This window comes from Nannospalax galili, unplaced genomic scaffold (assembly GCF_000622305.1).
Source record: "Nannospalax galili isolate Female #2095 unplaced genomic scaffold, S.galili_v1.0 scaffold725, whole genome shotgun sequence".
NCBI lineage: Eukaryota > Metazoa > Chordata > Mammalia > Rodentia > Spalacidae > Nannospalax > Nannospalax galili.
The window spans coordinates 325,555-342,158 of record NW_008353058.1 but is presented as its reverse complement, the minus strand read 5'-3'; the positions used below and the strand labels follow the sequence as shown (position 1 = coordinate 342,158).

General features: G+C 41.0%; 1 protein-coding gene across 1 annotated transcript in view; it reads right to left on the bottom strand.

Annotated features, from left to right (window-relative positions):
* Akap6 (A-kinase anchoring protein 6) overlaps window positions 1-16,604 on the bottom strand; it is a 451,429-nt gene that overhangs the window by 140,403 nt on the left and 294,422 nt on the right. Inside the window, exon 10 of the mRNA XM_008850328.3 lies at window positions 5,017-5,137. Coding sequence (XP_008848550.1) covers window positions 5,017-5,137 — 121 coding nt within the window. The remainder of the gene's footprint in view (window positions 1-5,016; window positions 5,138-16,604) is intronic.

Here is a 16,604-nt window from a genome sequence, read left to right as displayed (position 1 = left end):
TAATATTTTCATGAAGATTACATAGAATCTCAAATTCATAGAAAAATTTAATCAATACATTCACTAACTACTTACTCTATTGAATTAACCTTTCCCTTTACAAATAGGACATTTGGACAATATACTGATTAAGAAAGATACAAACTTGCATTGTTTCTATAAAATGCAGACCCATATGAGTAACAAAAATAGTATAATTAAATATAAAAAGCGGGGCATGGTGGGTTACATCTTTAATCACAGCACTCAGGAGGTAGAGGTAGGCAGATCTCTGAGTTCAAATCCAGCCTGGTCTACAAAGTAAGTTCCAGGCCAGCCAGAGCAAGATTGTGAGACCCTGTCTCAAAGAAAAAAAAGAAAGAAAGAAAAAGTAAATATAAAAAATTTCAATGTAAGTTCCCTGGAAGTAAAGCCTTAGTGGAGTGGGTGTTTATTTCAAATTGTTTTTAAGCTGGAAGAGTTATTCTTAACCCCTTAGAAATCACATGATCTAATATTGTTGCAGAGCAGCTAAAGGGAGAGATCTCCCAACCTGCTATTTCAGTGAATTCATGCTGTCTGAAAACTACTCTCCTTCGATTAACAATAGGTTACAACTTCTGAATGTGGCTGTTGAAATTAACCTTGACTCTGGAATCATGCATCAGCAGGATCACCAATAGCTTAGCAGTCTGTGCTCTATAGGTAGCCCTGCTCCAGGTCAGGTGGTCCAGAGAGGGTACTCCCTAAAGCTCTACAAAGTCAGCTGTGCCTGCTCGGAAAACTACAGCAGTGACAGGGGCAGCCCAAGCCTCAACTCTCCCATAGCTGAAATATTTCCAGGTCACTCAGACAATAAAATTTATGGGATTGGGGAGGAGGTCCCTGCGCCCAAGAATAATGCCACCTTTGATCTGCAGGAATGAAAAAATGGAGCTTTTCCTTTGCAAGTGAGTTTTAAATATTTCTCCATTAATAGTTAACGCACATTCAGACCAGCAGAGTGACAGCTCCCTGTGATTATGAATTCTGGCTTCGTGACTCCAGTCTAAATAGGAGCTGAACTTTCAAAATCACGGTGGTTACTTCTGACAAATTAAATTGTCCTGCTTTGGAAGGGAGAAGGGATGAAGAGGAAGGAAAGGAACGGCAAGCAAATTCTTCTTGGAGACAATTCTCAGATCATGGAAGAAAAAAACAGGAAAGGATGATGTTCGGATTCTCTAGGCTGAAGACACTGCCAGTGCTTATTAGAAGGTCCCTGCTCAGAGACGCGCACAAGAAGGGGGGGCGGGAAAACACTGCCAGTCCAGCTCAGTGACTCAAAACTCAGAAGAAAATGGAGTTGAGAGAATGGTTAATTTTTAGTAAGAATTGAATTGTTCTCAAAACCACGTAGTTTAAAATTAATTAGAATAAAGAGATCTTAAATTTCTAACAATCCAAAAACAAGAATTGGTTTAAACAGAAAATGTACTTATACTTAATTGCTATTGAGGCTCCTGAATTCTGTCAGGGTGCATCATTGCAGTCACTGCCCATTGAATCACATTCTTTTCTATGCTCCTTGTGTGTTTTGGTGGCTTTGGATAAACAAGGTATCACAAGCAGTGTTCCACTCAGGAGGCTGTGAGTCCAGGGACTTGTCTGCAGTTCCACATTGGGGCATTAATGGGAAGTGACTTTCTAGCAGAGACCAAACTATAAAATGAGACAAGAAGAACCAGGAAAGCAGCACATAACGTGGAAACCGCTATGTGGATTTCACTTTCTTCTACTGGAAAATCTTCTAGGTTTCTCTAACTTGCCAAGTGCACACCTTGGGAATCAACTTAGGACTGCACAAAAGCATAAATCCAGATCTAGACATAAACATCTATACCGGGCAAGGAGTTGGATAATGAATTACAGGGCCACTCGGCGACAGAACGAAGGTTTCAGATGCAACCACAGCCGAACAACGGCTGGCCTTAGCCTGAGCCGCCTTGGAGCTTACCACCACTCAGCTGAAGAGCTCCTTCGAAGTTCACCACCATGCTCTGCAGCTACCACATCTCAGGAGTTTCCTTTCCAATTTTTAATTGCTGTTGTCATTGTTGTTTGGGAGTTGGATCCAGGGCCTCACATAGGCCAAGCTAGCACTCTACCATTAAGCTATATCTCCGGGCCCTTAATTTTTTTAACTCAACTATTAGTTCAGTATCAACTAAGCGTCTAATACGTATATTTTTGTGCTTTGTTTTACGAGATAGGTTGTTTTTTAACCTAGGCTGGCCTCAAATTCTCTGTAAAGCTGAGGCCCGTCTCCCATTCCTTATGTTCATACCTCCATCTCTCAAGTGTGGGATTGTAGACACGCACTACCATGCCTGGCTTGAACCGATATGTATAGACAGGAATGCAAGGCATTCCTCTTAATGTTAACAGTCGTTTCAGAAATGAAGAAGGCCAGCAAGATGGTTCAGCAGGCAGAGATATGTGGTGAGAGGATAAAGTCCTGAGTTGTATCTTGGGATCCCACATAGTGGAGGCTGAGAACTGAGCCCCGCAAATCATCCTCTGACCCCCACATGTCCACCATGGCACACGCGCGCGTACACACACACACGCACACACACACACACACACACACACTAAATGTTTAAAAATGTAAAAAAGAAATGATAGACTGAAAATGCTCTAAAGTGGATTAAGATCCTGTTGCTTTGTCACAGTGATTCAGGAAAATTAATAGTAAATGTTCACAAGGGACAATCCCACAAACTCAAAAAGATGTTTACCCCAAGCATCAATGGAACTTTTAATAATAAATATTGAAAAAGCTTTGCTATTTGGGGGGAGGTTCAACCAATAAAAAGTTAAAGATGATTAAGGTAGTCTCAAATGGAATTTAAAGCCTAAGGTGGGCTGGGGACAAATTAAAGAGCTCTGTCCCTTCAGGAAGGTTTTTGATCAATAGGCTACAAGCTCCCCTCAGTCATCAATTTAGTGAATTCTTGAAACAGCAGATTATAACAGAGGAATAGGATACTGAAGATGTTGCCCTAACCCTGGAATCCCTAGCGAATCCCCGGGACGACCTGAAACTAATTCTTCTCAGTCACTTTTTCTAATCCAGGAGCCACAGCGTCTTCTACACAATTCCTTACTCAATATCCTCAAGATTGCTTTGAAGGCTCCAAACCTCTGGAACGATCTGGGGCTTACATCAAGGCCGGTAGAGACCTGTAATATTTGCCCTCGGTTTGCAGTGTAGTATTATTTTCCTTGTACACCAGATACAAAGAGAACGTTGATCTACGCCGAACACCTAAAAGCGGAAGATGACAGGACAAGAGTCACCAGTGAAGGCGACGCCGTGTGGAAGACGCTTGGGGAAGCGGAACAACCCAGAGGTACTGAGTGGGTGAATAACAGTCTCAGAGCTCCAGGTCGGGGATCCTCAGGCAAAGCACTTACAGGAAACCCCGGGAAAAAGATTTCTGTTCAGTGATTTCCTATTAATTGTGATGTAAATGATACGGATGTGATTTTGACAAAGAATAGCACAGTTTCCGGAAAACAAAATACAAAATGTGTCAAGGAGAAACGTTATCTGGCACCCTGACTACATGACGTTCTGAGATGATGGTTTAGGAATAAATATTTTTCTATCACTGAATTAGTATAAATTTGTGTTTTTCATATATAACTCCTGATCCTGATGTAAGATATGAAATAACCTAACTGTAGTTACGTGAGTTTGAGACCGTTACTCTTAACAGTGCTCTGCCACAAAATATGTTGGATAGCTTTGTTGTTAATGCAGACAGCTATCCATATAGGAAACAGCAAAGTCAACAAATGAGATCAATGTTGGGCAGAATTCTTCAGAGAGTAAAATGTCCCTATTTGCTGAGTCCCTGGGGAAGTTAGATCTTTTCTTAACGGAGATGAATCCCAAGGGACGCTAATTAAAGTCAATCAGACTCTTGAAATGTGTAAGTCTTTCTCCTTAGGGAAGGCAAAAGTAAAAAAAAAAATTATTAAAGAAAGGTTACTTAAAATGGTAAAACTGAAGAAGATAACTTTCGTTTGACCTTGAACATACTTTCTATTCTCTGGGAAAAAATGAAAAGCTAGAGGGTGGTTGTTTCTTGTCATTATACTGTTGCTGATTCTGTGGTTAGTTATTAATTTTATTTTTTATGATTCACAATCTGCTCTTTGAAATATGCCATATGCTCAAAGCAATTCAAGGATGACAACTGTCAGAATTACTCCAATAAAAATTGCCTAAATGAGGAAGATTTACTGCAGCCTGATATTTCAGTGGAAAGTTCCTGTCCCTCCCCTCTCAGGGACTATGAATCTTACAGTCATTTTTTTTTTCAGTCAAAATTCACATGGTTGTTTTGTAAGAACTTCTAAGACTATTTAAATAGAATTGGCAAAACATAATAGGTTAAGGGTAAACTAGCAGACCTGGAAATAATATAGATAGTTATCAGATTGTCTGAAATCAATATGAGTTCCAAGTGAGGATTCTTAAAGCGCATGAAAATGCACTGATTTAATGATGTCTGCTCGGTGTATCACTAATATACCTTAAATTTCATGAGCCCTGTACTCTAGTCACAACGAGTCAAAATGAACCAAATTTCTTCCTTCTCTGGGAAGATCTGAGGAGTGGATAGACTCCACCTGAGTGTTCCAATCAAAATGCATTCTGTTAAATGTTGCCAGTCCTTTATCCTTCGTTTTGTTTTAGTCTATTTACCAATGCAGTTCCATTTATTGCTATTCATCTCGAATATAAATCTTTGTCCTTCCTTAGAATTACACCAAATAGAATGTGATAAAGGGAACTCTCTTGCAATTATGATGTCAGTGCGGCCTATCGGCACACAAGAGATGGAAATGAGTTTGGGGACAGGGAAGGGAATTCTAATAGACACCGTGGTACATACAGTGAACACGCAGACATCCTGAGAGAGAGACTTGTCAGGATAATCAGAGCTTCCGCAGCGAGGTAAAAGTAGGCAGGGTAGCTCTAACCTTGTAAAGATGCTTCTGCTGCTCCTCTGACATCATCAGGTCGTGGCTGTCCATCACGAGGGATTCCATGTCAATCAGCCAATCCCAGAGCTCCTGATATTCTGAATCAAAGTCCAGAAGCCTGAAGATAAGGCACAAAAATGTATTATGCATAAATACAGTGTAGTTGTTAAAATCTCACATTAGAATAATATATTCTTGAAAACCCGTGGTGTTCCTACATGAATACCCGTGAAAAGAGAAGGGAAAATTCTCTGTGGTGATGCAGCGTGCGAAATAGGAACTTGGGGCTATGACACAGCCACTTCCTAGATTTGAAAGTACAATGTGTGAGCCCAGTGCTCATCCCTGAGTCACATCATGACTATTGCCATTTTCTGACCCTTTCTAAACAAAGGGACCATGACTGTGCCCTTGGAAAAGCATTGCCTTTTAACATATCCAGAAACCTGCTGGCGTCTTCATGGTCCCAGATTTGGGGCAAGAACAGCACTTTCAAAATCCAACCTGCCTTCTCATCTAAATTTTCCTAAATAACACAGCCCAGTGGACCTATTTAAAAATATCAACCAGCTTTCCAACAATGATAACAATATCGTCACAAATCCAAAATATCATTTTCAGTGGACAATGACTCAATCGTTTTTCTGCCCTTCTGCGGTCTACCTGTCTGTCTCCACAAACATGTCTTCTACATTTATTGTCATGGATGAGTAGCTCACGTTTCAGCTTAACACTCAGATAGGCCTGAGTGACTCTGGTAAGCCAGTGAGAACCAGTGGCAGATCCAGTGTTAGACAGGTGTTCCCCCACAGACACGTAGGAAATAGGAAACAAAGGTAAAGACAGGAAGTCAAAACAATGAATCTTTGAATAGCAGCAATCATTAAAATTCAAAGGAGGATCACTATGGTTTTCAACAAAATAAATCATTAGAATAAGGAGCTTAAAAGGATTAATGTGATTCTCTAGCGAAAGCGTGGTGAGCAAGTAAAGCCCAGATTCTTCTAAAACACTGTGATCAGAAAACAAAAGTGCAGGATGAAAAAGCATGACTCCTACCCACCCCACCTCTATGTCACCCCCTCAGAGAAATGCCACACTCTTGTCAAACTCAACGGTGTAAAACCCGGTTAGTGCCTCAGGGACGAGTCTGGATTTATCAACTGGATGTTTTATTACTATTTTGTTCCTGTCTCTCTACACTAGACTGCTTTCCAAAAATTGAATATCCACTTTTAATAAGGTATAATTCAATCTTCATAGATGTGTCCAAAAATTTAAGGGGCACCTGGTGGGAGGGAACTAGATCTGGAGCTGTCTGTTCTACTTTAATTATTTTTGCATAACAATGAAGCATCTTGCTTAGGAACATAAGTGCTGGAGGGCAAGGACCATCACCAGCTAACATGTGGAATTAGTAAGTGTTCAGTAAATGCCAGTGATACATAGTTGATGCAGTCATAAAGTGCAGTAGAGCTATGGTGACCTAGAACAGTCCTTTTCAAACTCAAATAGGGTTATAAGCACCATTGAGGAGCTTAGTGAAATGGAGGTACTGACTCAGTACTTGAGGAAGAGGATGTGGTTTTGCATTTCTAACAACTGTTGGCAATGCTTTTGATCATGGACCTTACTTTGAGTTGCAAGAACTTCTCCCCTACATGCGAAATCTGAATTATAGTCCTCCTCTTCGACTATTAAACAATAAATCAACAGTATAAGAGAGATAAATAACCACTGAGCTTAAAAATTAAATCTGTGAGCAGTGAAGAGCGACTACCGTGTGTCTGTGTGACCAGTCTAGTCACTTGGAAATCTATTCCATATTATGGCTACCATTTCTCCTGCCTTGCACCTGCCAACATAGGCAAGGGAAAAGTAAAATGCCACTCAGAAAATCTGGAGACTATGATCCAAAAGAATATTAAAAGCAAAGGGGACGGAAAGAGAACAGTCACTCGTCCTCTTCTGTGGGCTTGGAGAATGCAGGAAACAGTATCAGGAGGGCAGATGCTCCAGCCACTTCCCCTTCTCTCTTGGCCTGTGAGGAGGCTGAGGGAAAAGGCCCCACACTCACAGTAGACTAGGTGTCCACAGACACAGCCTTACAGGTGGGAACGAGACCCACTTCAATGACTAGCCGGCCTCTACCCAAGCCCTGTGTTGGGCAAGAAGACGCCACTGCATCCATGAACCACAGGTCACTGAAACCTCCATGTGCTCAGCTGTCATCCTGGAGAGGAAGAAAACTTGAAAACAACCTGACCATTGTGCCTATATTGTAAAGAGAACGCTAACCAATTAAGAAGGCTATCAGACATGGAAGAATCTCAATTCTGATCTTAAAACACATCCTTCCCTCACTTCCCAAGACAGCATGAGTACAAGATAAATCAGAAAAATATTAACCAGCAAGAGAAAAATAAAGAAACTTGTTTCCTTTAAATTCATACTTAAAATGAAGAAAAAAAAAAAAAAAAAAAAAACCTTGGTCATGACTAAGCTATTTAAGACAAGGAACGAAGTTACTATCTTTGCAATCCCAGTGTCCAGCCTAGCCTCAAGTAAATGGTGGTGAATTAATGCAGGTAGTGAAACAACAACTTTCAGTAAAACGAGGATAACTTCAGAACAGCCCGTGATGGAGAAAAGCAAATCCCATCCCCAACGCCCACACCAAAGCCACCAGGATAATACATAGAGACGATTTCATGCCTTCTATAGGAGGTTGTATTTTTGACATTTTTACTAATTCCTTGAGAATTTCATACAATGAAATTTGATCATATTCTTCCCCCACCCCTTCCCTCTAACTCCCCCCAGATCCACTCCCACCTGTCCTACACCCCCCTCCTTTCCTAACCCTCGCCCTTCCTGTTATTCCCCATTTCTAATGTAAATCAGCTCTGTGCTAATACTCCCATCCCTTAAGATATTTTCCACCTCCCCACCAATGGTCCCATTCTAGTTTCCTGAATTCTACAGGCACTCCAAGTTAAACATAGAAATCGAAAGATGTGATACTAACATCCACATATGAGTGAGGACCTATGGCATTTGTGTTTCTGGGTCTGGGTTATCTCCGTATGTGTTCCAGTTTCATCCATTTACATGAAAATTTCATAAATTCATTTTTCTGTGCAGTTGAATAAAACTCCATTGTGTAAAGATACATTTTCATTGTCCATCCACAGCTGATGGCCATGTAGGCTCTTTGCATGTCCTAGCTACTGAGCAGCTCAGAGCATGAATGGCCCTGTGTCTCTGTAGAAGGAAATGGAGTCCTTTGGGTATATACCCCGAGCGGGACAGCTGGGTTCTATGGTGGCTCTATTTCTTGTCTTGTCACAAGAAACAGATCAGCCATCACACTGATTTCTACAGTGGCTCAACCAAACTTTGCACTCTACCAACACCTTGGGGGGTTTCCCCGTCCCCCACATCTTCATGAGTATTTGCTGTCTTCTGCTTTGTTAATTTGAATCATTCTGACTGATGGAAGATGAAATCTCAAAATAGTCTTAATTTTCGTTCTGCGGGGGTTTTCCCTTTAGTGTGGCAAGGCTACGTTTGTTCACTTAAAGTGATCATTTATAGTTAGTGCTCAGTTAATTAGTTGTCTTCTTATCCCTTTCATTGCCTCTGTTTTCTACATGAAAGTTAAAGGAAATCATGAACAAGAGAATTATTAATGAATAGATTGAAATAGATGAGGAGTATAGTCAGAATTGTAAAAGGCTTTGAACCATGGACATGGTCCCACTGGCTTTTTAATTGTGGCTGCGGAGCACCTCCTTTCTATAATTCCCCTTACCCAATACTTAGAACAAAAGCCATTTGTTCCAGTAGAACGTGACGTAGAGTTCTGGACAGTCCACATTGGAGAGCTGCAAGTGTGAAGTGAGCCCCTTGTCTCCAAGATATAGTCTGTTTTCACTGCAGCTACTAATACTTAGGATGAGAATACATTTGTGAAGTCTACATGTTTTGGCAACATATTTTGGGTTCCTGGTGTAGAGTCAGTTCCAAAAAAAGATGATTATAAAGTCCTACACAGAAAAAAAAATTGTAAGGCTTTTATGTCTGATAATCCTGGCCATGGGTTAATTTATAAACTTAGGGGAAAATCTGAGATTTTTTCTCCCCCAACTTAAGTCAAAATCAAATACATAACTTTGTAGCAAATCAGAAATAGATTCCTGAATTTCTTTGTTGATTCTTAGGGAACATTCCAAACTGACCACAATTTTATGTGTGTGTTATTACAGGAAACATTGGAGGCAAGAACGTAGTTCACTTTCTTGTCTGTGTATTGCTTTCAAATGATTGGATAAAAGGCAATGTCCTCTAAGAAAAGTGTCAGCTATGACGCACATAAGCAGAACAACTGCTCATTCAGTGACTCCGTCAAGGGATGGTAGGAGCTCCCAGTTCTGTGTCTCCTTAAGGTTTACACCCACTGTAGCGACTGAGTGCCGAATCAGGTTCTTCTGCTGAATTTCTAGTGAAAAAATACTCCAGTCTCCCTTTGTAAAAGGGAGAGGGATACCTGGGAGTATGGTTTAAATAGCCTGAAATTTTATAAGGAATTACATTTCTGAGCAGAAGAATAATACTCTTTTGGGAGATTTTTGACATAAAATTTTATTTGTGGTTATACTTTATTATGCCAGGTCATTTACTCTCTACGTAATCACCTTGATTCTGAGTGTGGGGGGTACACATATGTGTGAGGGTGTACGTGTTTGGGGGCTTGTACATGGAGGTGGGTGGTCAACTTCAGGAGTCCTTGACCTTGTAGTTTGAGAGATGGTCTGAGGCTCACTGATTCAGTTAGACTGGTTGGCCAGCAAGCCCCAGGGTCCTCCTGTCTCTGCCTGCCCCCAACCCCATGCTGGGATTACAACCTGGAGACACCACACTTGCTTTTCACATGGTTTCTGGGATCAGAGTTGGGTTTTCCTGCTTATGCAGCAAACACTCTGTGGACTGAGCTATTCCCCCAGCCAATCTCCTCGATTCCCCCCAAAAACCTTGAACATACCTTTCTTCTATTCTAGGAATGTTATATTCTCTATGAAAATGTTATAAAACAAACTCAGTAGGCTCTATGAAACTGTGATAAAGCAAACATATCAACTAACTAGGTATTATTTGACATACTTTAAAAAAATTGTCAGAAATGTCCCGGGATACTAACTTAACATGATAGGCCTTAACACAAATGACAGAATATATGATTTCAAGGGGGCGGGTGGCTATTGGAGGGGGCCAGTGGGGAAGGGGGTATAAAGATGATTAAGATGTTCTGTATGAAATACATCAAAATGCAATAAAAAATTTCCAAAAAAATCCCTTAAACACACACACACACACACACACACACACACACACACACACACACACACACACACACACACACACACACACACACACACACACACACAAATATCATATACCTAATCTTATATAGGCTCACAATAAAAGAGAAAATAGTTGTGGTTTTTGTTTTTTTTGGAGTTCTGGGGACTTAACAGGGTAGGAAGGGGGGTTACACATGCTAGGCAAGGGCTAGCCCCAAGTCTCAGAGTTGGACAATTCTGCTCTAAATATAACAGTTATATTTAAGAGGTTTAAAAGTTTAATTATGAGAATAAAAGTCTTCTAACTAGAAGGCAGCCTTTGCCAGACAAATAGAGAATCATGAGTATGTTTATAGTCTGCAAACCTAACAGAGACAGAAACAGGCAAGATTGGTAAGAAAGAGGCTCAAAATTTTCTTCAATTTTCCTCACATTTGGGTTTGACTACGTAGATGACTGCAAAAACCCCTTCACAGCATCTTGCCTGCAGTCACTCCACCCATGTTAACGTTAAAGTCCTGTATGGTTGTGCACAACTTTTTAATCCCAGCACTTTCGAAGCAGAAGCAGGTGAATCTCTGTGAGTTCATGGCCAGCCAGGGCTACATAGTGAAACCCTATCTCAAAATAATAAATAAATGAATAAATAAATTCCAAGTCTTAAATATTTAAGTATTTAGCATATGAGAATTTTGCCTGCTTGTATGTATGTATGTACACCTGTGTTCTGCGACCCCTGCATGGCCCAGAAGAAGGTATTTAACCACTGAACCATTTCTCCAGTCCTGGATTCCAAGACTTTTCACTGAAAGAAATAAAATAGTAGCAAGCTTATTTAGTGCCATTTTCTTTTTCAGCAGATTGAATGGCAGTATATTATGGGCGAGGCTGGCATAGTTTCTGAAATAACTCTTCTCCTAAATTCTGGTGGGAATTATGTTTGACCAGCTAAGTGTTTAATACACAAATGCATTCAGCCTTTGGTATTTAAAGTGGGCATCATTAACTCAACATTTCAACTTAAACTTTGCTTAAACGATAAAGTTTCACCCAAGTGAAATAGATGGTGGTGTGTGTGAATATATGAGATCTCAGCTTGGTCCACAAAGGAATTTTGATTAAAACGGACAATCAAATCAAGAAACCATCAAAACAGAGCAATTATTGGTTGAAGAAAGGATCATACTAATAAATTCAGTTTTTCTACCTCGGGCTGAGTAATATTATATACACATATGTAATATTAATATATATACATAGCTTTTTAATACTTAATTGCTAAATTCACATTTACACACATCTACAAACATCAGACTGGTTCTTAAAATACCACTGTGCCTATACTGGGAGTTCTAGTAAATGGTCCAATTTTCCTAGCCTTTTAGCATATTGATTATTTCCCCCAAACATTCACTAAGCATTCACTATTCACATTATTTGAGCAGGGAGTTTGTCCCTGATTTTTACAAAAGACACAAAAGAAGTGGTAAGAAAATCCTACAAAAATATAATGTAAGTGCTTTACCGAAGGAAAAGACTAATACTGTGTCAGAATCTCCCATGATTCTCTACTCCATGTGGCATGTCAGCATGGAAGAGACGTAGCGGTACTGTCTAGCCCAATTATAGTATCATTAAAGAATAAAATTTAGCTTTCTAGGCGTTGAACCCGATGGGCACAGTTGTATGTAGAACCTCTCTTCACTCTAAACATATTGAAGTGTGGACACTAATTTACTGCTTTGAATGAAAATTCATGAGTGACTTCCTCGGGAGAAAAGCAGCCTGACTTTGCCATTAATACCTAAAAAAAGAAAATGGAGCTCTTTCTAGCAGTAATTTTCTCATTTTTTAATATAGCCACACACGTGAAAATGTCTAAGAAAAATAAAATCAAGCCTAGAAATTTGTTAATAATTGGCCCCACTTTCTCACAAACCATCTGTCCACAAACACCTAGCAGTGAAATAACATAACCCACAGATTTAGAAATGCCCACATAGGGTTCCGAGTATATTCAGGGGATTATGTTGAGCTGTCAGGAAGTCAAACTCTGGTCCAAATATTCAGATGATTCCCTGGGATAAGTTCTAATTCAAGGAATTAGAAATTGTTCTGAAGAATTTTAGAATCAAATTTGGGAGATCAAATGAAGAAACTTTTCAGAAGACCAAACAAGAGATGCCGCTTTATAAAGAAATGAGCCCTTCCTTACACTCACGTTAAGACGATCAGGATCTGTCCCTGCTACTGCTGGTGCGGCCTGGGAAGCTCACCGTTGTATAAAGGAACCACCCTACTTTAGGTCTCACTAGTTTTCAAATGTTTAATAGGCAACATTTGCCTTTGAGTTATGGTAGGAGGTAAACAGCCTGAAAATAAGTCTCTGTTGTACAATCTCTAAAAAAACAAAGTTCTCTCAAGAGGACTTTGTCTCCTCCGTGGAGGGGTGACCCTGTTCAAAACGTGCTATATTCAGAAAGTTTGTTATTTTCTACAACTCTTACTGAATTATCCTTAGACATTATATCTGTCTCTTACATAAAAAAAAAAGGATTTGGTTTCATGATAGAGATGTGGTAACAGGTGCTTTTTTTCTCTCACAGAACTACAGGAGAAGATTGGGAATGTAGCTCAGTGGCGGAGCTCTTGTACGGTATGCGCAAGGGCTTGGGTTTGACTCCTAGTGCTGTAAACAAACAATAAAAAGAAACAACCTGTAAGAGAGCAGATCAAGGGGCTGGAGAGGTGGCTCAGCAGTTCAGAGCACTGACTGCTCTTCCAGAGGACCTGAGTTCGATTCCCAGCAGCCATGTCAGGCAGCTCAGAGCTGCCTGTACCTCCAGCTCTGGGGATCTACGGGCACTGCACTCATACACACAACCCCACACATGTACATGTAATTAGAATAATGATACATTTTGTTTTGTTTTTTTGTTTGGTTTTTTGTTTTGTTTTTTTGTTTGTTTGGTTTTGGGTTTTGGTTTTTTTTTTTGTTTTTTTTTTTTGGTCTTTTTGAGACAGGGTCTCCCTGTAGCCCCAGCTGTCCTGGAACTCACTATGTAGACCAGGCTGGCCTCGAACTCACAGAGATCCGCCTGCCTCTGCCTCCCAAGTGCTAATAATGCATTTTTAAAGAAAAGTGTATTAGTTCCTTTCCTCATTACTGTGAGAGAACACCTGAGAAATGACTTAAGAGAGAATGCATTTATTTTGGCTTGGAGGTTTGGGGAATTCCACGCCATCGTAGCAGAAGGAGGCACAGAGGGTTGGCTCTGTAGCGGTGGAATGTGTGATGGAATTTCCCACATGGCCACTGGAAGCAGAGAATTAGTGCAGAACTTGAGATGGAAATAACCTTGAAGGCCTAACCGCAATTGCCCACCTCTACCAGCCTGGTCTCCTGATCCTAAAGTTTCCACAAACTCCCACAACAGTGTCACCACTTGGGGACCAAGTGCTCAAACACAAGGTCACAGACATTCCCTATTCAAATGACAAGAAGAAATTCATGTTGGCTCTCTAAGAATTTGCTTGACCTTGATATATATTATGTATAAGACTGTGAATTGACAATGAGATGAGATCTCACTCTTCTTTGTGGGGTGTGGAACGCTCAGTGCCAAACCACAGCCATTCTCGAAGGCATGCGCAGAATGTCATTCACTGTAAATTTTCCTACAACAGCTTTACTTTTGCCTAAATTATTTCAGTGAAGCATTGTGCTGTCTTATTATCAATATTTTTGTAAATTAACTCAAATCCTTTGATGAAGAGAATGGGAACGAGTAAGGAAGAAACTACATGAGAATTAAACTCTGCAACTAAAATGTGCTCAGTTAGATTTATCCGTGGTGGCTGCTCACGCTCTGGGAGCACTTTACCCCACCCTCCAGCCCATCAATCCCCCCCAACTGCGGATGGAAGGAACAGACATGAACCTTCATCGGTCGACCTTCCAGTTAACTTTGAAGGCATACCTCCCCCAAAAGCAGACTTCCAACCCTATCTGATATTAGAACACTAATTGGAAGACCTGTACCGTGACTAGATTCACACATTCGAACAATATAGTGTCATGGTCCCAAGTGAATACATCTCTACTGGTTACTGTTTGTATTTTAACCCCCAAAGTCCCATTAAAATTTTATTTTTATTTTTGTATTTTTATTATTTTATGTGTATGAGTGTATTGCCTACATGTAGGCAAATGCACCCATGCTGTGCAATGCCTGCAGAGGTCAGAAGAGGGCATTGGATCCCCTGGAACTGGAGTTACAGACAGTTGTTAACCACCATGTGGGTGCTGGGAATCAAACCCAGGTCGTCTGCAAGAGCAGCCAGTGTTCTTAACCCCTGAGCCATCTCTCCAGCAAGCCCCCCCCTCCACAAAGTCCCATTTTAACAATCTCATAGTGGTCAGTAACAGTCATCCTGGAAGGAAATGGGCATTTTGTCCCTTTCCCTCCCCTCCCCTGAGGAAATGTAGTCTCATTGTATTGCACATAATGTGTTGAACCTCTGAGCAGATGTGACCATCCTGCCCTCGTCTCCTGAGTAGCTGGGCTACAGGGATGCACCACTGCCACTGCCTCTGGTTAGGTTTTGCTCCTTTGACTGATGTTGCATTGTGACACTACTCCACCCTCCTCCGGTCATTTTGAGACAGGGTCTCCCTGTAGCCCCAGCTGTCCTGGAACTCACTATGTAGACCAGGCTAGCCTTGAACTCACAGAGGTCCACCTGCCTCTGCCTCCCAAGTGCTGAGATTAAATGCGTGCACCACCTTTTAAGAACCCCAGAAGAAGGAAAAGGGAATCTAAATCCAACACTGATCAGGTGATTAGTAGAGTGAGACAGGCAAGAATCAGCAGGAACAGAAATGCAGGAAGGCGTAGGGCTCGTTCATGATGTCTGGTGATGAAGATGATCTGTGAGGATGATCTTGATAATTGTATGTGGACTTCATTTTTATGGTTGTTGGGCAGACCACAGAAAATACTTTATGTAGCAGCCTCCAAAAATACCCACGTAGCAGAAATCCGAATGGTGTGTGTGTGGTGGTGGGAGGGAGAGAGAGAGAGAGAGAGAGAGAGAGAGAGAGATTCATGATGTCTGGTGATGAAGATGATCTGTGAGGATGATCTTGATAATTGCATGTGGACTTCATTTTTATGGTTGTTGGGCAGACCATAGAAAATACTTTATGTAGCAGGCTCCAAAAATACCCACGTAGCAGAAATCCGAATGGTGTGTGTGTGGTGGTGGGAGGGAGAGAGAGAGAGAGAGAGAGAGAGGAGAGAGGGTGATGGAGACGAGTAAGCTTGAATGTTCACTCAAGTGCACAGAAACTTGTGACTGCTGCTCAGTAGAAAACCAGAAGAGCCACCCTGCAACGATGAAATCAGGGTGATTATAACCCTTCTTGGGTGTTTAAAGTCACTTGGCGTTTCTTATTGCTTAATTCATTTAGAGAAAGAAATTTGGTCTTTAATCAAGCAATATTTTAAATAGTGATTGATTTCTTTTTGCTTGTCACTATCAGGTCTCCTTGGGGTCATTTTATGTGCATTTTTGTACGCGTGCTCACACTAATGCAGACACACTTTTCCTCCAGAAAATGGATTCACCTTCTCTGCTACACTTTCTGCCTTTGACCATTTCATTCAAGCTGTTGTGTTTAGGACTAACCTGTGCATACTGATGGGAAGAAAATTTATGCTAAAACCTTATATGATGAGGGACTTACTTGGTTTTCTTCAGTACGAGACCCAAATCTTAGCTACTTCTCCTCAGTTTCCCACAAGCGTGGTCCAGCTTCCTCTGCAGGCAGAGGGACCCTGGCAGGCAGATAACGGGGGTGAAGCATCTTCTAAACTCTCCCTTGGGAATTCCTCTTCACCCCAGTAAGCAGAGGTAGGCACCATCTCCACACCCTGTTCTTCAACATCAAATAGTTTATAGCACACTTCAGCATACACCCTCTGCACACTTACTGTCTAGGAGCTAACATCCTCTCCTCCTCCTCCCCAACTCTTTCCTGTTGGCTACAATGTACACATCTTTTAAAACAGTTCAAGTACTCCTTCTGCACTAAGTCTCCCTGACCCTTTCCAATCGGGCTGGATTAGCTAACCTTCAACCTGTAATACTGGACAGCTTAAATTTTGCCCAGGGATTTATAAAGTTGTATCTCAGTCTCTCTCTTTTTCTGTCTCAATG